Source organism: Bombus vancouverensis, unplaced genomic scaffold (assembly GCF_051014615.1).
Source record: "Bombus vancouverensis nearcticus unplaced genomic scaffold, iyBomVanc1_principal scaffold0046, whole genome shotgun sequence".
Taxonomy (NCBI): domain Eukaryota; kingdom Metazoa; phylum Arthropoda; class Insecta; order Hymenoptera; family Apidae; genus Bombus; species Bombus vancouverensis.
Genome location: NW_027468937.1, coordinates 152,697 through 174,618, shown reverse-complemented (window position 1 = coordinate 174,618; position 21,922 = coordinate 152,697). Strand labels below are relative to the sequence as shown.

Sequence of the window (21,922 nt, the reverse complement as noted above, 5' to 3'; positions counted from 1 at the left end):
ATATATATATATTTTAAATATATATATATATATATTCATTTGTATTTGACAGTGTAGTTGCTCATAGAATCTATTAAAGAAAAATGTTAACAATGTGTTTTCATGATTTGTTTCTCGCGCCTGTTTTCCATTAATCCCTAAGATTCCTGTCGCCATAACGCGTGTTACTGTTCCGATGCGCACGTGTAAATCTAACATGGCTGCTCATAAATATCATTAGTAAAGTTATAGTGGCGGGTCTTTAGTTTTGTTTGATATCGAAGTAATTTTCCGTCTGTCGCACGTTTTTCCTTATTCTACCGCAATTAGAACATTTATTTATTAACATTGTTTAAAGTGACAATAGTATTGTTCGTGTGAATATACATATATATATGTCGGAGAGGAAGTGGGGATAGGGTTGTCGGTGTTTGAGGAGTCTTCATTGAAGGTAGCCATCGTTGCGGTGTAGCGAAGATACGATTTATTGACACAGGTATGAATAACACAGGTTTGACAATCTATCACGGCGGTGAGACGTCCGCGACACTAGTGACAGTGATCTCCGGTTCAATAACGAATCCGCGGCCAACGGGATGACAGATGGGCGTTCTCGCTGAATCTAAGTCTGACTCGTAAAAATAATTGCTGAGCGTAAAGACGTTACTCTTTAGTCGACGGGAGCGCGTCAAAGAATGCCCGTCCCGTCCCGATGATGCCACAGAGGAAAACTATAATGGGGTGTGTCTAACGACACGAGATCATCGGATTCGTCGAGGAAAGCCTTCGTTTAGGAAGTAAGGGAAATTGACGTTGCTGCTAATTGGTCAATCTCCATATCGGTGGTTAGAAAAAGATGCTAGCCGCCCTCGAGGGAAAGTTGCTAGTGGGAGACGCCGCTCGTTGGAAAATATGTCTCCCCTATCTTCCCGTAGTTGGGACAAAGACTGTTTGTCTGTTTGAAGGACTTTAGTTAACTAAACCTTAAGATTTATAACGGGCCCTCGGGCTAGCCGAACATGTACTGCGGAGACGCATCGACATCTGGCAATCATCTTACTCGAAGAATAGGGTCTGCGTGTGGCGAGCCACGGGACAGAAACCGTTGGAATGTTTACTGTCGCGTGTCGCCACGAATATTTCTTTTAAGGAGAGCTATAGAATTACTCCATACCTTTGTTAGGCAAAGCGTTCATCCCTTGACCGCGGCTACGTTGGGCGACAGACTGTCGCCTCGAGCCAAAGCTCACCGTCACTAATCTCGAACAATTACAATCGGATTGAATAACTACAATAGTTTAGTTACAGTTATAGTAGACTTTAGATTGCAATGTTGCGGGGCTATCCGAAGGTTCCGGTGTCCTTTCATCTCCGACATATATATATATTTATGTTGTGTGTCATATTAATATGACTAATGTTTTTTAATTCTTCGATAGCGTTATTTATTGTTTTGAGTAGTTTATTTTATAGTGTGTTCGATAGTATAAAACATACACACACACACATATATATAAATATGTATTCATATGCATATTTCTTCTGGCAGTGTAGTATTCATACGAAATGAAATGTTAATTATTTATTTTATATTAACTTCATTTAATAAGATAGAACACGCACGCGCACACGTATATATGTATATACTTCTGGCAATGTGATTTTCATTTAGATTCTTTAGAGATGTAATGTTGTGTATTTGAGGTTATGTGTCAATTATTTGATTTCATATATACATATATATCTTGTATTGTGACAACATAGTATTAAGGTTTTGTTTCTAGATTATTGTGTGTTTAATGTGTGTTTACATATTTGTGTTTGATGATAGAATTTCTGTACGCAATTCCTCAAGTCGTTGCGGTGTTAATTATTTTGAGCGTTTGGCCCATCGCCAGGTTGTCGCTTAGTCCCAAGTGTTGCGTTGTGTGTTCTATTTCTTTTGTAGATTATTATTAGTGGTTTAGTTTAGAATATGGATTATTTATATATTTATATATAGACATGCACGTTTCGTAATTGTTAGGGAAGTGATACATTTACACTGTACATGAGAGTGTGTGTGTAAGGGTTAGAGGGCGTCAAGGTCTTAGTGGAGACAAAAGACTGTTGCCAGATGTTAGAAGAATCTAGGGTAGTCGGTTGGCGACCAGCGTGCGTGCAAGACGTTCTTCAGAGAGTAATATAGATGTATAACTGTTGTGTGGGAAATATAGTCAATAATTTGTATTCCCAAATCCTCGAATTTCCTAAACAGTAATGTAGTTCTTATTTTATAACTCTTTACCGGAATGTAGGCTAGTTTTAAGTATATATCTTACATTACTATTTGATTTAATGCGCACACATATATATATATTTCTGACAATGTAACCTTTATTTCCTTAATAATACAATATTGTATGTTTCATGTATTCGTTAGACTATTAGTTTTTGACTTCATATATACTTATATTTCATAAATTGATAATATTGTATTTGTTGCATAGTATTGGAAGAACTGTCTCTAATATTTACTAGTTTATTACACGTCTGGCATATATGTTTATACTTATATGTAACTCTCCAAGTTGATTGATTAATATATATATATATATATATATATATATATATATATATATATATATATATGTCGGAGATGATACATATATATATATATATATATATATATATATATATATATATATATATATATGTCGGGTCACGATTCGAATCTTGGGCGCCCGACGACTCTTCATGTGGACTAGCCATCGTTTCACAAAGCCGAGATTTTATTTACACGTATATACAGGTCTATCACTAAGCTTAACAAATAATAAGTACAACTAATAATAAGTCTAACAAACACTAAGCCTAATGAATAATACGATCTACGAATAATTAAATTAAATAATACTATTAGCAATGTTTGAGTTCAAACGAATCCACGGTCACCGGGATAACTCCTTACTAAGCGAAACTAACTTAGACGCAAATGCGATCGTCGAAAATGCTCGATGTATCACTCTCCAAGGCAATCGCAAGAATGCCAGCCTCGTGGAGATTTTTCTCCCTGTACGATTGCATTTTGTTTTCTATACCCGTTTGGAAGCATCGAGAAGGTTCCAAACGCCGTTGCTAGGCACACTCGTTGGAAGCATCGAGAAAGTTCCAAACGCCGTTGCTAGGCAGTTTCTGCCTGGAATTTTGATTACTAATACAATGTATGTCCCATTGCATCGGCACCTCCGAGGCAACATCACACGTGGCTCGGCCCGCTTTCGAGGCCGCATGTCGCCACAACCACATTTCTCGGAAAACACATACAACCACTCCAGACCTCTGTTAGATAAAACATCCATCCCGTGACCGTGGCTACGTTCAGCGACCGATTGTCACCTCGAACCCAATCTCGCTTATTACAAATCTTAAGCAATTACAACTATAATAAAATCTAGGCTAAGGTACTAGAGGATGTTCCCAAAATTTCCAAGGAAAGGCTTCGGCTTTCCTTTCATCTCCGACACGGCCGTCCTGACTATCACACGTCCTCGGGTGTACCTTCGTCAACAAAACAAAAGGGAACAAGATTAGTATCATTGTGATTAGCATTCAAAGTGCCAGTTGCATTCTGCGTGCTTTCAGTCGGGTCGTAATGACATGACGGACCATTCTCGATTTCACACCCAAATGGGTCTCATCCTTCGAATCGCACATACTCTCAAAGTTCGTTACATAACCAGCTTCGTAACACGATCGCTGTCAACACTAGACCGCCTCCAGCCTCGTGACATTGTCACTGTCGGTACTAGACCAGCTCCAGCTTCGTGACATCGTCGCTGTCGGTACTAGACCAGCTCCAAATCCGTGACATTGTCGCTGTCGGTACTAGACCAGCTCCAACCTCGTGATATTGTCGCTGTCGGTACTAAACCGGCTCCCAGCTTCGTGACATCGTCACTTCCAGTGCCTGACCGCACTGAACTCCGTCCCATGGCCGCACCTGGGCTCATATAATTCTACGATCCTCTGGGATCGGGGTACTCACATCGCCATGGTCACTGTTCTCGTCATCACAACAGACATCCAACTCCGCAGGAATGCAACTATCCGGCATTTTCCTTAACCTGTCATGACTGTACTTGTATGACCTTTTCCCATCCAGTGTTTTCAAGGTATATCGGTCTCCTTCCAGGACCTCCGATATCACAAACGGACCCCTGAATTTTGGATCCAATTTTGTCTGGTTCCTTTCTTCATTTTGGCGTAGTACCAAATCACCGGGATTAAACCTAACTACTTTAGCTTTGGTTTTATCGAATCTCTCTTTGTCATACCTAGCACTAGTTTCCATCTCTTTTATTGCCTGTTGTCTTACACTGGAGATATCTATTTCTTTTTCCTCGATGTTATCAGGTAGTAATAAGTCATACGGTCTTGCTGCTCTACCAATCAATAACTCTAAAGGACTCGATTTGGTTACGCGGTTGATGGTGCAATTCAAAGCCAATTGCATCTCCCCGATCGCGTCTTGCCATGAACGCCCGGTCGTTTCTACCGTTGTGAACATATTTTTTAACGTGCTCATAACACGTTCTACTTGCCCATTGGCCCTACTTGCACCGGTCGCGATCAAATGAACTTTGATTTGTTTGCTCGCACAGAATTCTTGAAATTCCCGGCCCGTGAAACATCTACCCTGATCTGCTATTATCCGACAGGGACTACCGAACAAAAACACGGCGGACTTAAGTGCCTTGATAACGCTAAGCGAATCCAATTTGCGTGTGTGATGTAAGTGCACGAATTTCGTAAAGGCATCGATCAGGACGACGACATACTCTTTCGAGTCATTCTTGCCACTCAGCTTGCCCGTTATGTCCATGTGCACCGTATGCCACGGTATGCCGGTCTTAGGTATAGGATGCAGTTCAGCCTGTATTTTACCTGAACTAGCCTTCGAAACTCTACAAGCATGGCAGTTCTCGACAAATTTGCGAACATACTTCGCCATTCCCTCGAACCAATAATACTCATAGAGCTTCTCGAGCGTTTTATCCCATCCTAAGTGCATAATTGACTGATGCACATGGTTGATGACGGACCATCTAAAACCTCTCGGAACAATGGGTAAGCAAAGGGTTCTGCCCTTTCGTTGTATTTTACGGTAAAGTGTACCGGATCGCAGTTCGTAGGTATTCGCGATATCTTCCGCGAGCTCTTCGTTCTGTAATTTATTAACGATTTCGGAGATTTGCGGATCGCGACGTTGTTCCGCTAATAGCCAGTCTTCGGAGATCTCGGCCAGATTAATCTCTTTCTCTGCGACCTTGTCTATCATACGGCGATTCAAGTCTACGGGGTTTCGCGAAAAGAAATCTACGTGGGCCATTCGTTTACCCTCTCGATACATGATGTCAAAATCGAATGTTTGCAAATAAGCCCACCACCTATAAACCCGGTCGTTTAAGTTTACTTTGTTGCTGGAGGCTTTCAAAGAATTACAGTCGGTAACTACTAAGAATTTCCGTCCATGTAAGTAGTGTCGGAAATGCTTGACGGCGCTTACTACTGCTAGTGTCTCCAGTTCGTACGAATGATACCTAGATTCCGCGGGACTGGTCCTTTTACTATAATATTCGATGACTCTGTTTTCCTTTTCGACTCTATGCATTAAAATAGCTCCATATCCCTCCGAACTAGCGTCGGTATGTAGCTCTATGGGATGATTGGGATCAAATATCATTAACACCGGCGCGTCGGTCAGAACGGAAATTATCTGTTGTCTTATCTTTTCGTGCCTGTCAGTCCAAGTCATGTGCTTGTTACTAGAAGTGAGTGCGTACAAGGGTTTCATCACTTGTGAAAATTTAGGAATAAATTTTCGGAAGTAAGAGGCCAAACCTATAAACTGCCTAAGCTGTGTGACGGTCGACGGTGCAGGTAAAGAATTCAAAGCTTGTATTTTTCCCGGGTTTGGACGAACTTCCCCGTTACGAATTACATATCCCAAATAAAGTACCGACGTCTTCAGAAAAGAACATTTAGCGAAATTGAAAGAAAATCCGGCGTTTACGAGAGTGTTTAGTACAGTGTGCAACCTTTCTAGAGCTTGATCTATTGAGTCGGTGATTATTAGAACGTCGTCCAAATAAACAACGACATACGAATAAGCGAGGTCGCCTAAGGCCTTGAAAATGGCTCTCTGGAAAGCGGCTGGTGCATTTTTCAACCCAAACGGCATCGTCACGTATTCGTATTGACCGTCGGGGGTAACGAACGCAGTATATTCCGTCGAGTTAGGGTGAATGGGAATCTGGTGAAATCCGCTAGCCATGTCCAGGCTAATGAAGTATCTCGCACTCTGCAATCTCGCGATTTGGTCAGCAATAAGGGGTAAGGGATACCGATCCGCGACCGTATTTTTATTCAGCGCTCGAAAGTCTACACACAATCTGTCTGAGCCGTCCTTCTTCTTCACGAGTATCATAGGGCTCGCGAACGGCGAATTACTAGGTTTTACAATTTGTGCTTTAATTAATTCGTCTATTCTCTCGCGTACTATTCTTCGCTCTTCCTCGCTAAGCCTGTAAGGGCTTCTCTGCACGGTGACGTTGGGATCAATTAACCGTATTTCCAACTGGCCCGTACTGACGCGAGTACGCGGGAAACCCGTAATGAATGATTCTTTAAATTTTTCGAGAACAGAGATTAATCGATCTTTATAGTTACCGATCACATCAGTGTCAACCTCGTTAATGTTGACCGCATCTTCTGCGACTTTACCACAAGCGTTAACGACATTTGTTTTACAAATAACGAGGCTATTTTGCGTGATATTTACGTCGAATCCCTGGCTCAAAATCTCGCGACCAATCATGATGTCGTATTTTAGGTAATCGTCAGCAAGGACATGAAAAACTATCTCCAATGTAAGACCGTTAATACAAACAGTGGACAAAATCTGAAGTGTACTCTTAATACAAGTATTCCCGATCCCCCGCATCACTACCACATCGGTTATTCTTTTACCCGAAAATTTCGAGGCTAGGAACTCTTTGATTAACGAACACTCGGCCCCAGAATCAAAGTAAAATGGAAACGACTCACCCAGATGGCTTAATCTACCAGCCGGAGCTTCCACTACACAGGAGTCGATCCGGCGTTCGTCAATGGAATCGTAGTTTCTTTTCCGCGATGATGGGCAATTAGGCGCGATATGTCCCTCCTCGTGGCATTTGAAGCAGGTCACCTTCGACGATGCGGCTGGTCGTTTTTCCTTCGGGTTTCGTATATCCTGCTCCTTCCCCGTTTGTGTTTGCAGGCGACACTCCGTTCTCCTATGTCCGTGAGCACCACAGCGGTAGCACTTAATCCGAGGAACTGATAGCCTGCTTCGTTTAACTTCAGGTTCCGTTAGTGAATTTCTTGGCGAAAATGTCGGCTGATCGTTGTAAGGGAGAATCCTCATTTCATCATGAAATTGGTCCTCCGTCCTGATATTATTCGCGAGCGTTAGTCGCCGAAAGCGTCGATCTTGTGAACTCAGTATATAAAGGGCGAGGGCATTGATCACTTCGGGCATCGTTAGATCTTGCAACTTCATCTGCAGCATGGAGCGGAGGCGACTACCGTACGCTCCCGGGGATTCAGTCTCCGACGGTCGTTCTCTGGATATCCTTATTAACGCAGAAGCGGCTGTCTCTCTGCCACCAAAACGCGAAAGAAATTGTTCCTTAAACGTTGGCCAGGTAAGCTTTCCACCGCGCACCATTTGTGAAAGCCAATGCGCAGCAGAACCCCTTAGGGCGCGATTTAGAGCGGAAAGTAACGCACTATCTTGCATCGGGTGGTCTTTCAAAATCAGATCAGCATGAGAGCACCACGCGGATGGATCGGCGCCCGCGCCTTCGTGGTCAAAACGTGGTAACGTTGCATCCTTAGATTCCGTACTCGGCCTTTGCTCCCCCGGTTTGTGCGCAAGCGTCTGAATTAACTCGCGCATAAGGACCATTTGCTCTTGTAGCACTTTAAACGGTTCTAATCCCACTTCTGATGTCGGATCACGATTCGAATTTTGGGCGCCCGACGACTCTTCATGTGGACTAGCCATCGTTTCACAAAGCCGAGATTTTATTTACACGTATATACAGGTCTATCACTAAGCTTAACAAATAATAAGTACAACTAATAATAAGTCTAACAAACACTAAGCCTAATGAATAACACGATCTACGAATAATTAAATTAAATAATACTATTAGCAATGTTTGAGTTCAAACGAATCCACGGTCACCGGGATAACTCCTTACTAAGCGAAACTAACTTAGACGCAAATGCGATCATCGAAAATGCTCGATGTATCACTCTCCAAGGCAATCGCAAGAATGCCAGCCTCGTGGAGATTTTTCTCCCTGTACGATTGCATTTTGTTTTCTATACCCGTTTGGAAGCATCGAGAAGGTTCCAAACGCCGTTGCTAGGCACACTCGTTGGAAGCATCGAGAAAGTTCCAAACGCCGCTGCTAGGCAGTTTCTGCCTGGAGTTTTGATTACTAATACAATGTATGTCCCATTGCATCGGCAACTCCGAGGCAACATCACACGTGGCTCGGCCCGCTCTCGAGGCCGCATGTCGCCACAACCACATTTCTCGGAAAACACATACAACCACTCCAGACCTCCGTTAGATAAAACATCCATCCCGTGACCGTGGCTACGTTCAGCGACCGATTGTCACCTCGAACCCAATCTCGCTTATTACAAATCTTAAGCAATTACAACTATGGAACAACACTGCTTGTCGAATACTGCAGATAGTGGTAACCTAAAGGGAAAAAGGAAAATTAATATGCGTGCTCTATTACTTAAATATAAAATGTGTAATTCAATAAAATAATTACAAAACAGTGGAAGTGGAAAATACCTCGTGAACAATTACTCATCGTAGAAGGAAGTGTATGTGCGAAGACAGGTTATGTGTCCATATCCGTAGAACATAATCTACGACAGCCAGCTGAAACAAATGTAGGAATTAACTTTAATTGTTCCGATACAAAACATAATACTACTAAATGTTTATAACAATATTGTGCCTGAAGCAAAGGAAGTGTGACACTGCTTATCGAATCATGCAGATAGTACAAACCTAAAAGGAAAAAGAAAATTATTATGTGCGTTCTAACCATTAATTATAAAATGTGTCATTCAATAAAATAATTACGAAACAGTGGAAGTGGAAAGTACCTCGTGAACAATTACTCATCGTAGAAGGAAGTGTATATGCGAAGTCAGGTTATGTGTCCATATCCATAGAACACAAGGTATGACAGCCAACTGAAACAAATGGAAGAATTAACTTCAATTGTTTCAATACAAAACATAATATTACTAAATTATACTATAACAATATTGTGCCTAACTCAAAGGAAGTGTGACAGTGCTTATCGAATCATGCAGATAGTAGAAACGTAAAAGAAAAAGGAATATTATTATGTTCTAACCATCATTTAAATACACAATATGTTAATTCAATAAAATAATTAAAAGCAGTGAAAGTTAAAAGTACCTAGTGCACAATTAATCATAGTAGAAGAAAACGTACATGCAGGAATTTCGCAGAAACAAACTGTTGACCCACTCCGTAGAACATAGTATACGACTGTCAGCAGAAACGAATAAATAAACTAACTTCAATTGCCTTAATATATATGGAAGAAAATAATACTATTAAAAATTTACAATTATATTTCAATTAAACTAAACGAAGCACAACAATCAATAATTGATGCTCGACAACAAACTTACAGTTCGCTAATGGAAAATAAAACCGAAAAAATCAGGAAAGTTAATGACATTATAACGAAATAACTCAGCGTTGACACAGCGGTCTTTAATAAGAAGAAATAAAATCAGTTAATAAGTGCAGGAAGAGTTAAGAAATAACTAAGATAGGTTAGGTGAGTGACAACGATAATTTACTACTCACATCGAAGAAGTTTATACAAGGGTCAACGCAGTGATGAGAAACCAGCTACCAAATTGGAGTAAATGTGTACGAAGAATCGCAGTCGATACTACTGGAATGACCAAGAAGACGTGAGAAAATTGGAAAGTTAAAAATTAGTGACATTATAACAAACGATTCAACACCGACGGAATGGTCTTAGCAAACAAGAAAAGGTATCTTACAAGTTAACGAGGTTTGTATGCAACCAATCATCCTTAAAGGAAATGTGCATGCAGGAACTCCACGAGAATTGGCTACGGATCCAACTTTGCAAAACATAATATACGACGGTATGAAGATATCGAAGGTAATAAATACCGAGGTAACCAATCATAACCTAAAAAGGGGAAGAATGTTGTAAACCATCTTGGAATAGAAATTGATAATAATAAGAAGCTCGTTACTCACATCGGAAGATATACATTAAAGCCAACGCAGTTACAAGAGGCCTACTGCCAATCTTAAGTGAATACTTATGGAATACTGAACCAGATACTACCGAAACAGTCAAGGCAGCAACAAGAAACTGGAAAACCAAGGAAATATTCCGACATTATAACAAAACAATTCGATGTTAGCGAAGCGGTCTTAGCGACCAAGATAGTGGACGGACTATTTTACTATATAAATATTTACAAAATATAGTGTTTTATATATATGTCGGAGATAAGAGGACACCGGTGCCTTCCCTCTGAAACCTCGGGAAAATCCATAAAAACATTGTAATTAAAATCTACAGTTGTAACTAAACGATTTGCCGTCATTCGAACCAATTGTATTTGTTTAAGACTTGTGACAATGAGCTTGGGCTCAAGGCGACAATTAGTCGCCGAACGTGGCCGCGGTCAACGGGACGAACTCTCCATCTAACAAAGGCATTGAGTAATCCTATAGCTCTCCTTAAAAGAAAGATTTGTAGCCGCACGTGGCAGTAAACATTCCAACGGTTTCTGTCCCGTAGCTTGCCACACGCAGATCCTATTCTCCGGGCAGGATGTTTACCAGATGTCGACGCGTCTCCACAGTACGTGATCGGCTAGCCCGAGGACCGTCATAAACACTAATATCTAGTTATCTAAAATCCTTCAACAGATACACAGTCTTTGTCCCAGTTACGGGAAGACAGGAGAGACTTATTTTTCCACGAACGACGTCTCCCACTAGCAACCCTCCCTCAAGGGCAGCTAGCATCCTTTTCTAACTACCGATATGGAGATTGGCCAATTAGCAGCAACGTCAATTTCCCTTACTTTCCGAACGTAGGATGTCCCCGACGAATCCGATGATCTCGTGTCCCTAGTCACACCCCGTCATAGTTTTCCTCTGGGGTATCACCGGGACGGAAAGTCATTCTCTCTTGCGGTCTCATCGACAAAAAAAGGATTAACTCCTTACGGTCAGCGAATATTAACACAGAATTCGACTTAGATTTTTGCCAGTGCGTACGACTACCGTCCCGTTGCCCGCGTATTCGTTATTGAACCTAGGATCATTGTCATTAGTCTCTCGAGTATCTAATTACCACGGTTATTTGTCCGGTTCTATGGTAATCGTATTTGCACTAGCCAATGTCTTCTCTATTGCATAACGATGACGTGTAGTCCAAACGAAGATTCGCTTTACGCCCCTAACCCTAATTCTAATGTAAACCCGACATATATATGTCGGATCAGGATTCGAATTTTGGGCGCGCGACGACTCTTCATGTGGACTAGCCATCGTCTCACAAAGCCGAGATTTTATTTACACGTATATACAGGTCTATCACTAAGCTTAACAAATAATAAGTACAACTAATAATAAGTCTAACAAACACTAAGCCTAATGAATAATACGATCTACGAATAATTAAATTAAATAATACTATTAGCAATGTTTGAGTTCAAACGAATCCACGGTCACCGGGATAACTCCTTACTAAGCGAAACTAACTTAGACGCAAATGCGATCGTCGAAAAAGCTCGATGTATCACTCTCCAAGGCAATCGCAAGAATGCCAGCCTCGTGGAGATTTTTCTCCCTGTACGATTGCATTTTGTTTTCTATACCCGTTTGGAAGCATCGAGAAGGTTCCAAACGCCGTTGCTAGGCACACTCGTTGGAAGCATCGAGAAAGTTCCAAACGCCGTTGCTAGGCAGTTTCTGCCTGGAGTTTTGGTTACTAAATACAATGTATGTCCCATTGCATCGGCACCTCCGAGGCAACATCACACGTGGCTCGGCCCGCTCTCGAGGCCGCATGCCGCCACAACCACATTTCTCGGAAAACACATACAACCACTCCAGACCTCCGTTAGATAAAACATCCATCCCGTGACCGTGGCTACGTTCAGCGACCGATTGTCACCTCGAACCCAATCTCGCTTATTACAAATCTTAAACAATTACAACTATAATAAAATCTAGGCTAAGGTACTAGAGGATGTTCCCAAAATTTCCAAGGAAGGGCTTCGGCTTTCCTTTCATCTCCGACATATATATATATATATATATATATATATATATATATATTAAAAAGGGGGAAATATAAAATTAAAATACATATATTTTACAAACATAAAATAGATATCACATTTAAAAAAAATATATATATATATCATACATAAAAACAAAAGACATTTAAAAGAAAAAAAATAATAATAATAAGGAACCTCTGATGGAAATGCCTCCGCAAACATTGTTCGAGCGTCGATCTCCGAAACCTAGGGTAACAACAAGAAAGGGAAAAACATCAAAATCGCAAAAACAATCATAAGCGTACCCCCAGCGGACCACCACCCCGTGGGGGATGGCATTATAAATACGCAAAGCAACGTAGAGCAGTGCTCATTATTATTATTCCGGTGAACATTCTTATTACGTCCATTGCTCATTATTATTCCGATGAACATTCTTATTACGTCCATTGCTCATTATTATTCTGGTGAACATTCTTATTACGTTCATTGCTCATTATTATTCCGGTGAACATTCTTATTACGTTCATTATTCTTCGTTCATTATTCTTTGCTCATTATTATTCTGGTGAACATTCTTATTACATTATTCTTCGTTCATTATTCTTTGTTCATTATTATTCTGGTAAACATTCTTATTACGCTCATTATTCTTCGCTCATTATTATAGTGATCATTGTTATTACCGTTCATTATTCTTTGTTCATTATTATTGCGATCTTCGTTATTACGGTTCATAATTATTTTGTTCACTCTTTGAGTTCATTGTTACTACGTTCGTTATTGCGCTCATCTTTAGAAATTTTGTATAGTATTTTGCGCTTCGGGGTCTTTAGTTTTTCGGTCAAGAAAAGAGAGCCGCGACTAAGTAAAAAGAAAATTTTATTTTTGAACGCGCATTGTAATTGCGGTATTAATCCAGTTAGTAAATTGTTCTGTCTGTATCGAAATAGATAAATAAAGTAAAAGTTGATAGTAAACTATATTCGAGTTCAAGTAATAAACCCAGCAAAAACTTCGACGACCACTGGAGCAGCTGAGGTAATGGCGCCAGACAGCGCCTACTCCTCAAGGTAAGAAAATTAATTTTGAGAATTTCCTTTTTCTCTGATAATTTCGTTGCCCTCGAGAATCGAATTAGAACTTCCTATCATCGGTCTCGTTTTATTTTCGTGAACAGTTTTGAAGATAGAATCATTGTTTAAACTTTAAACAAAGGAGTTGTCCGCTGTGTCGGCTTGTGCGAACGGTGTTTTCAGCTACTGAAACACCCACTGATCTTCGCATTTCTCCTCCCATTGTTGGCAAAATATTGCCCGTCTTTGGGCAAGGCTAGCGAAATCACACAAATCCCGCACAAAAAGGACTATTAAATACATCGTCGGGGTCAATCGAAAATTAAGAGCAATACCGGCATTGCTAATAATCGATATTCTTGCCATCGTGCATGCGATTGTAAGAGAGAAATAGCAGAACAATTTCCCTTCGGAAATTTAACCAAAGGATCGTTCGCTGTGTTGGCTTGTGCAAACGGTGTTTTCGATTATCAAAAAAACACCCGTCGATCTTCGCATTCCTCCTCCCACTGTTGGTAAAATACTACCCGTCTATGGGCAAGGCTTGCGAAATCACACGAGTCCCACACAGAGAGGATCGTTAGAATCATCCTCGAGTATTAAACTCAAAAGGCAAGAAAATCGTGGTAACAGAATCCATCGTAGTAAATTTTTTTTTTATTTATTTGTTGAAATTACAATCAATTCTCGCGTTGAGAATTTTCAGTAATTTTTCTGGCGTGGCGCAGTGACATGGCTGTTTATTTACAATAAGTTAATACTTATTATAGATAGGTATAATTTATAAGTATTATAAGTAAGTGCATATGCTTAATTTGGATAATTAAATGAATCTAACGTTTAGGTCTAGCGGGTAGTGCCTCTTCAGCCTGCGAATCTGGTCCGTCGTATCGAGTAGTCCAGTGATTAGGGGGTTTCGGTGTTTGTTGACTCTTTTGCTATATCTGTCGCTATATTTTGCTATTTCCTCTTTGACTGTAGGTATCTTGAGGTCGCGATGGATGGTTTCGTTGGTAACATACCAAGGTGCGTCTATTAAGGCTCTTAGCGTTTTCGATTGGAATCGTTGTAGTATTTCGATGTTGGAGTTACTTGCTGTTCCCCATAGTTGGATTCCGTAGGTCCAGACAGATTTTATTACGGTCTTGTAGAGGGTAATTTTATTCTGTATGTTTAGTTTGGAGCGTCGGCCCGTGAGCCAATAGAGTTTTTTTAGTTTGTCCTTTAGTTGCTTCGTTTTATCTGAGATGTGTGTCTTCCACGTTAGTCTCCTGTCCAGGGTCATGCCCAGGTATCGGACTGTGTCCCTGCTAGGAACTGTTGCATTGTTGATGGTGACCTGGGGGCAGGTTTGTTTTCGGAGCGTGAAGGTTACATGTGAGGATTTCTTTTCGTTGACTTTGAAGCCCCATTTGTAAAACCACTTTTCCATGGAGTCGAGACTTCGCTGGAGAGTGGATGAGGCTATTGCCGGGTCTGCGTGGGTAGCTAATAGCACTGTGTCGTCTGCAAATGTCGCTATTGTTATATCGTTTGATATAGGTAGGTCGGCAGTGTAGATGGAGTACAGTAGGGGTCCGAGGACACTACCTTGGGGTATGCCGACTTCTATTGGGAATGTTGCGGAAGTGGCGTCTAGGCATTTAACCATGAATTGTCTATTGGTTAGGTAAGATTTTAGGATGGAGTAGTAGGGGTGAGGTAGGATCTTTTTAAGCTTGTATAGTAGCCCTTCATGCCATACTTTGTTGAATGCCTGTTGGATGTCTAGGAAAACCGCTGAGCAATATTTTTTCTTTTCGAGTGTTTGGCTGATCGTATGAGTTAAGCGGTGGATTTGCTCTACTGTAGAATGATGTTTTCGGAAGCCGAATTGGAGATCTGGGAGTGTTTTCAAGTTCTCTAGGATTGGAAGGAGTCGGTTCGTGAGCATCTTCTCGAATAGTTTGGACAGGGTAGGTAAAAGACTGATTGGGCGATAGGAGCAGGTTTCGTATATCGGTTTACCGGGTTTAGGGATGAGGGTAACCAATGAGATTTTCCAGGCCTTAGGATAGTGTTCCAGGCGAAGGATAGCATTAAAAATCGATGTGATGAGTGCTATCCCTTTTGTGGGAAGTTCCTTGATTGCTTTATTGCCTATTAGGTCGTGTCCTGCTGCTTTCTTGGGGTTTAGGCGACTGATTGTTTCTATAGTCTCTGCAGAGGAGAAGGGTTCGATAGGAGGGGACATTTGGAAGGGGGTGTGCAGGTATTCAGTAACGTCCGCGGCGGCTTTGGGGGAATGGGGTTTGAATACTTTTAACAAGTGTTTAGCAAACAGGTCGGCTTTTTCTATAGGGCTTCGCGCCTATCCACCTTGCGGACGGCGGATAGGTGGGATTATTTGTGGGGGGCGTGTGAGTTTCCTGGAGGCCTTCCATAGTGAGTAGTTGGAGTCGGCTGTGGGGGATAAGCTGGCGAGGTATTTATGGAAACAGTCGTTTTTATAGTTTTTTAAGGTTCTGGATAGCTTTCTAGTTGCGTTGTTTAGTTTGCGTTTGTCATCCGGTGTTCTATGGGTCTGCCATACTCTTCTTAGTCTACGTTTTTCTGCTATTTTTTTTAGTATGTATTGGGGATATTCTTGTTTGCTGTTAAATGGCTTTGTCGGTGTGGAGAGACAGATTGCGTTTATTATGCTCGTGTTTAAGTATCCCGTGGCTGCTTCGATTTCTTCCTTTGTTTTTAGTGGGGTGAAGGCTGAGGTTGAGTGTGTAAAGACTTCTCTGAAGAGCTGCCAGTTGGTGTGTTGGTTGTGAATGGAGCCATTAGGTGTATTCTCGATGATTGTTGAACTGACTGTTGCTATCACGGGAGAATGATCAGAGTAGAGATCAGCCGAGGAGTTGATCTGGACGTGTCTTGATGGGATATTTTTAGTTATGAAGAAGTCGAGAAGGTCGGGTATTTTGTTGGTGTCAGTGGGCCAGTATGTGGGTTCGTATGTGGTGAGGTAGTTGAGGTGTTGTTTGTTATGCTGTTTAAGAGGTCTTTGCCTCTTGCTGTAACCAGTCTGCTGCCCCATTGGATGTGCTTGGCGTTATAGTCTCCTCCAACTATGAATCTATTGCCCAGGGTGTCCAGGAAGTTATCAAAGTCTTCTTTGGCGATGGAGTGACTGGGAGGGCAGTATACTGCTGAGGTGGTGATTGAGCCATGACAGTCTTCTATTGCTACGTTTGTTGCTTGGAGGTAGTCTTTCTGGAATGATGGAAGTTCGTAGTGCTTAATACTTGCTTTGATTATTATTCCGGTGCCACCGTGGGCCTTTCCGCTGGGGTGTTGGGTATGGTAGAATTTGTAACCATTTATTTTCAGGTAGCTCTTGTCGGTGAAGTGGGTTTCCGATACGAGCATTACGTCGATTTGCTGGTGTTTTAAGAAGAGTTCTAGTTCAAGTTTGTGTTGCGCTAGACCGTTGGCGTTCCAGAGTGCTATGCGCCTTGGTTTTATTTTGAGTCGGGGCGTGTTAATTTTTCCACGATGAGTGTTAGTAGCGATAGCAAGTGATTTATTTGCTCTGATTGTTTCTCTATTAGCTTTTCAAGCCTAGAGGAGTTGTCTGTGTTAGGTGGGTTGGGGACACTGTTTTGGGGAAGATTCCTTTGGCTGTTCGGGTTATTTTGGATGCCTTGTACTGCTTGGGCATAGGAGGTTGAGGTGGAGATGAATTTGGTAGGACTGGGTGTTTGGTTGGTTGAGGGGGTTGGGGTAGTCGTGAATTTCGGCGGGCTGGGTGTTTGGTTGGATACCTCTTTTGCTCTGAGCTTAGGGTACCTGTTCGTGTATAGTGTTTTATATGCTGGGCTGCCTTTGTAGTTGGCAGGATGGTCCCCTTGGCAGTGGATGCATTTCGCTGGGGTTTCCGGTGATTTGGCGCACTGGTCAGTGGAGTGAGTGCCTGCGCATTTAACGCAGCGGAAAGTATGGTTGCAGTATTTCTGCGTATGACCGTACCTTTGGCACCTTTTGCATTGCACTATTTCTTTTTTCACGAGCGGTGGTTCGATCTTTATTATCGCGTTCATTAGGCGACTGATGTTGTAGATTTCTTTATTGTTCGGCTTTTGTTTAATGTCTAGGAAGAATAAGGATAACGGGTCTTTCGAGACTCTATGCCTTATATTACTTACGTTGATGACTTCGTGGCCGAGTTTTGAGAGTTCGTATTTGAGTTCGTCTATGTCTGCTGAGTGGTGTATGTTTCGTAGGACCACCCGGAAAGGCCTTTCCTGTTTGAGTTGGTAGGTGTGGAAGTTGGCGTTCAGGGTCCTGAGTGTCTTGGTGAGTTTTCTGTAAGCTTCTGGGTTCGTCGGCAGTATTTTTACTTTATTGTTACTTATCTTAAGGTTATATTCCTCCTTGCAGATATCTCTCTCTAGGGACTTGATCATTGTCTGTATGTCGATGACGTCGTCCACAAATATTGGTGGGGGAGGGGGGATTCTCTGTGAGTATTGGTTTGGTGGCGGTTCTACGATTTCCATGGCGTCGGTTGAGGATTCCAATACGGCGAACCTGTTGTGTGTGTTTATTTGCGTTGTTGTTTCTATTTTCCATTTCTTTGTAGTATTAGCGTCGTTAGTGCGGAGAGTTCTGCTACACTTCTGCCACGGGGGAGGTAGCGCGGGGTACCTGCGAGTCTGCTCCGGAGAGCCTGGTCGCGATTGCTGGGCCATCATCGAGCTAGTTAATTCGGAATGAACAACTAGTCGTGAGGCTATGAGGCCAGTATTCGGGTTGGGGTTAGGTGCGTGGGATTTTCTTCTCCCTAAAGGGTAAGGGACACTTGGCTGTGTTCTCTTTCGACGGTTGGGCGACACGTGTTGTTTTCGGACTACGCTGGGCACTAGAGACACATCTGCACATTTCGGCACTCCACAGCGAACTGATCGTAGTAAATGAATTGAGTTTCGGTTCTAACGGCAAACTATTACAGCGAAATTAAAAGAGAAGAAGAAGTCAAACGTAAAAATAAATTTATATAAACCAACGAAAAATCTCACATTCCTATCCAATCCAGCAACGCTAAAATATATATATATCCGGCTAATAAAATATATATAAAGGTAATAATCTAAGCAATTCTACATTCAAATAAAAATCCGTTCAACGAGGACAAATATTTATTGTTCCCAGCTTTAATCCTCTCCCGTGCCAATATCCCTGCACATAGCAGGTTAGCCGAAAAGTGGAATTCGTTTACCAGTAGCATTAAGCGTCAGTTAACGCTACCCAATAAACAAAAAAAATAATAAAAATAAGATATTTTGAAATAGTCCTTAGACTATTTCTGGTGGCAGCAACTACCGTATTAATTAGAAATCTAAATCAGTATTACATACACAATAATATCATTTCAATTCATTTCCCTTCAGCTTAAATTCAAACTCAACAAAAAAAAATTTTTCAGTAAAATTTAAATTTAAAATTTGTTCGATGTCAATAAACTAATACGTAACACTAGATTTCATCGAAATCGACGAAATCTGCGCGATTTGCGAGCTATTTTGCTTGTTTCGACGCTTAAATGGTAGTGCGTTACATTTGCAGTGTAAAATGGAGTTCAACGAGCGCTTAAACGTCGAAATATCTCCAACGGGAGGGAAATGACAGCTAGTGTCACGTCCCGCGCTCCGCACGCGCCGTAACAAGAACAAGAAAACCATTCTATACAAAACACGCGAATAAGGATTTGAATGCACAAACGAACACACGGCACTACGAAACGAAAGGAAGGATTAACAAAACGAGGGCGATTAACGGATCCAACCAATAAACAAAATACATATACACACAATTCTAAATAAACCAGGAAATAAGAATAACTACAAAAGGGGAAAATAATTGAAACGCCAGGAATATATATATATATAAATATATTTCAATCAATCAATTTGGAGAGTTACATATAAGTATAAACATATATGCCGAACATGTAATAACCTAGTAAATATTAGAGACAGTGCTTCCAATACTATGCAATAAATACAATATTATCAATTTATGAAATATAAGTATACATGAAGTCAAAAACTAATAGTTTAACGAATACATAAAACATACAATATTGTATTATTAAAGAAATGAAGGTTACATTGTCAGAAATATATATATGTGTGCGAATTCTATCAAACCGATAATCTAAGATACATACTTAAAACTAGCCTACATTCCGGTAAAGGATAAATAAATAATTGACATTTCATTTCGTATGAATACTACACTGCCAAGAGAAATATGCATATGAATACGTATATATATATATATATATTTATATTATCGAATACTCTATAAAATAAACTACTCAAAACAATAAATAACGCAATCGAAGAATTACAAAACATTAGCCATATTAAAATGACACACAACATAAATATATATATATATACGTATATTCACACGAACAATACCTTTGTCACTTTAAAGCAATATTAATAAATAAATGTTCTAATTGCGGTAGAATAAGGAAAAACGAGCGGCAGACGGAAAATTACTTCGATATTAAACAAAAGTAAAGATCCGTCACTATAACTTTACTGAGGACATTTACGAGCAGCCATGTTAGATTTACACGCGTATAGCGACAGGAATATTAGGGATTAATGGAAGTCAGTCGCGAGAAATAAATTATGAAAACACATTGTTAACACTTTTCTTTAATAAAATCTGTGCGCAACTACAAATGTAAAAAATATATATATGTCGGAGATGAAAGAACACCGGAGTCTGTAAATGAACAATTGTAGTTATTCAATGCTATTGTAATTGTTCAAGAGTTGTGATAATGAGCTTGGGCTCGAGGCGACAGTCAGTCGCCGAACGTAGCCGCGGTTACGGGATGAACGCTTTGTTTAACAAAGGTATGGAGTAATTCTATAGCTCTCCTTAAAAGAAATATTCGTGGCGACACGCGACAGTAAACATTCCAATGGTTTCTGTCCCGTGGCTCGCCACACGCAGACCCTATTCTTCGAGTAATATGATTGTCAGATGTCGATGCGTCTCCGCAGTACATGTTCGGCTAGCCCGAGGGCCCGTTATAAATCTTAAGGTTTAGTTAACTAAAGTCCTTCAAACAGACAAACAGTCTTTGTCCCAACTACGGGAAGATAGGGGAGACATATTTTTCAACGAGCGGCGTCTCCCACTAGCAACTTTCCCTCGAGGGCGGCTAGCATCTTTTTCTAACCACCGATATGGAGATTGACCAATTAGCAGCAACGCCAATTTCCCTTACTTTCTGAACGAAGGCTTTTCTCGACGAACCCGATGATCTCGTATCCTTAGACACACCCCATTATAGTTTTCCTCTGTGGCATCATCGGGACGGGAAAGGCATTCTCGCTCGCGATCTCATTGATGAAAGGAGTAACTCTTTACGATCAGTGAATATTACGCGTCCGACTTTGATTTTGTGAGTACGTTCATCTATCATCCCGTCGACCGCGGATTCGTTATTGAACCTAGGATCATTGTCATTAGTTTCTCGAGTACCTAACTACCACGGTTACTTGTCCGGTTCTGTAATAATCGTATTTGCACTAGTCAATGTCTTCTCTATTGCATAACGACAACGTGTAACCCAAACGAAGATTCGTTTCACGCCTCTAACCCTAATTCTAATGTAATCCCGACATATATAATAATTCTATATTAAAAAAAATATGAAATTAACATGATATATACATTACTACATAAGTTATATATAAAATATGTATATTATACCCTTGCCTACTGACTGATATGAATTTCTTTTGGTCTCGAATGCGTTAAAAGAGAGCGCAAAGAAGTCGAAATTACTTATTGTAATTAGTAAAACGACCTGAGAGGCAGACAGATACAAGAAAGAAGGAATATTATATTAGCGGCATTTTTGTAGGCATTATATAGGGTTTCGATCGCATAATTAATCAGTATCAACTTACCAGTCTTTAACGGAAGGACAAAAAGAAGAGCAGACGGCACACAGACCACAATCATGATCATTTTCAAGTAGAATCTCAAACTGCCGTACATCTTCGAAAACTTCGTTAGTCGTAAGGGATCAAAGGATGATGTCCGCGCTGCGGAAAATAGATGAGAAGCGGCTGTTTCAACAACCACCGTGTAGGTACTGCACTAGCCAGAAGTATCTGCGACAGAAATCAGAATACACTCGTTTTCGCATGGTTGGATCAATTTCGCGTGGGACTAACCTGATTGAACCTAACGCGGGATAATTGCTCAACTCACGACTTTAACCAGCCCGCTTGATTCTCTGTAAATGCTTGAAATTGACGCTTGGATTCTTTCCAGATTAACTAGCTATGCCCCTCCCTCCCTTTATCTATTTTCTTAGATCGACTTAGACTGCCACAACATATTATTTTTCTTCTTTT

The 21,922-nt window shown here is 40.9% G+C and overlaps 1 protein-coding gene across 1 annotated transcript; it reads right to left on the bottom strand.

Moving 5' to 3' along the window:
• Nucleotides 1–35: 35 nt before the first annotated feature.
• LOC117161962 (uncharacterized) lies at nucleotides 36–21,904 on the bottom strand. The gene is made up of 7 exons (XM_076627183.1): nucleotides 21,470–21,904; nucleotides 10,150–10,493; nucleotides 9,947–10,037; nucleotides 9,205–9,294; nucleotides 8,885–8,974; nucleotides 6,991–8,785; nucleotides 36–70 (listed from the first exon to the last, which is right to left on the bottom strand). Exons 6-7 carry the CDS (start codon nucleotides 8,069–8,071, stop codon nucleotides 36–38), a joined length of 1,116 nt encoding a protein of 371 aa, XP_076483298.1. The 5' UTR covers nucleotides 8,072–8,785; nucleotides 8,885–8,974; nucleotides 9,205–9,294; nucleotides 9,947–10,037; nucleotides 10,150–10,493; nucleotides 21,470–21,904.
• Nucleotides 21,905–21,922: the final 18 nt, after the last annotated feature.

What these genes read in the sequence shown, in the direction of transcription:
- LOC117161962 (XM_076627183.1), bottom strand. Translation starts at nt 8,071, where the DNA reads ATGGCTAGTCCACATGAAGAGTCGTCGGGCGCCCAAAATTCGAATCGT. An exon ending in CCTAGCCTCGAAATTTTCGG is followed by an intron (nt 71 to 6,990) that starts GTAAAAGAATAA and finishes TTTCTTTAATAG; the next exon opens with ATTCTATGAGCAACTACACT.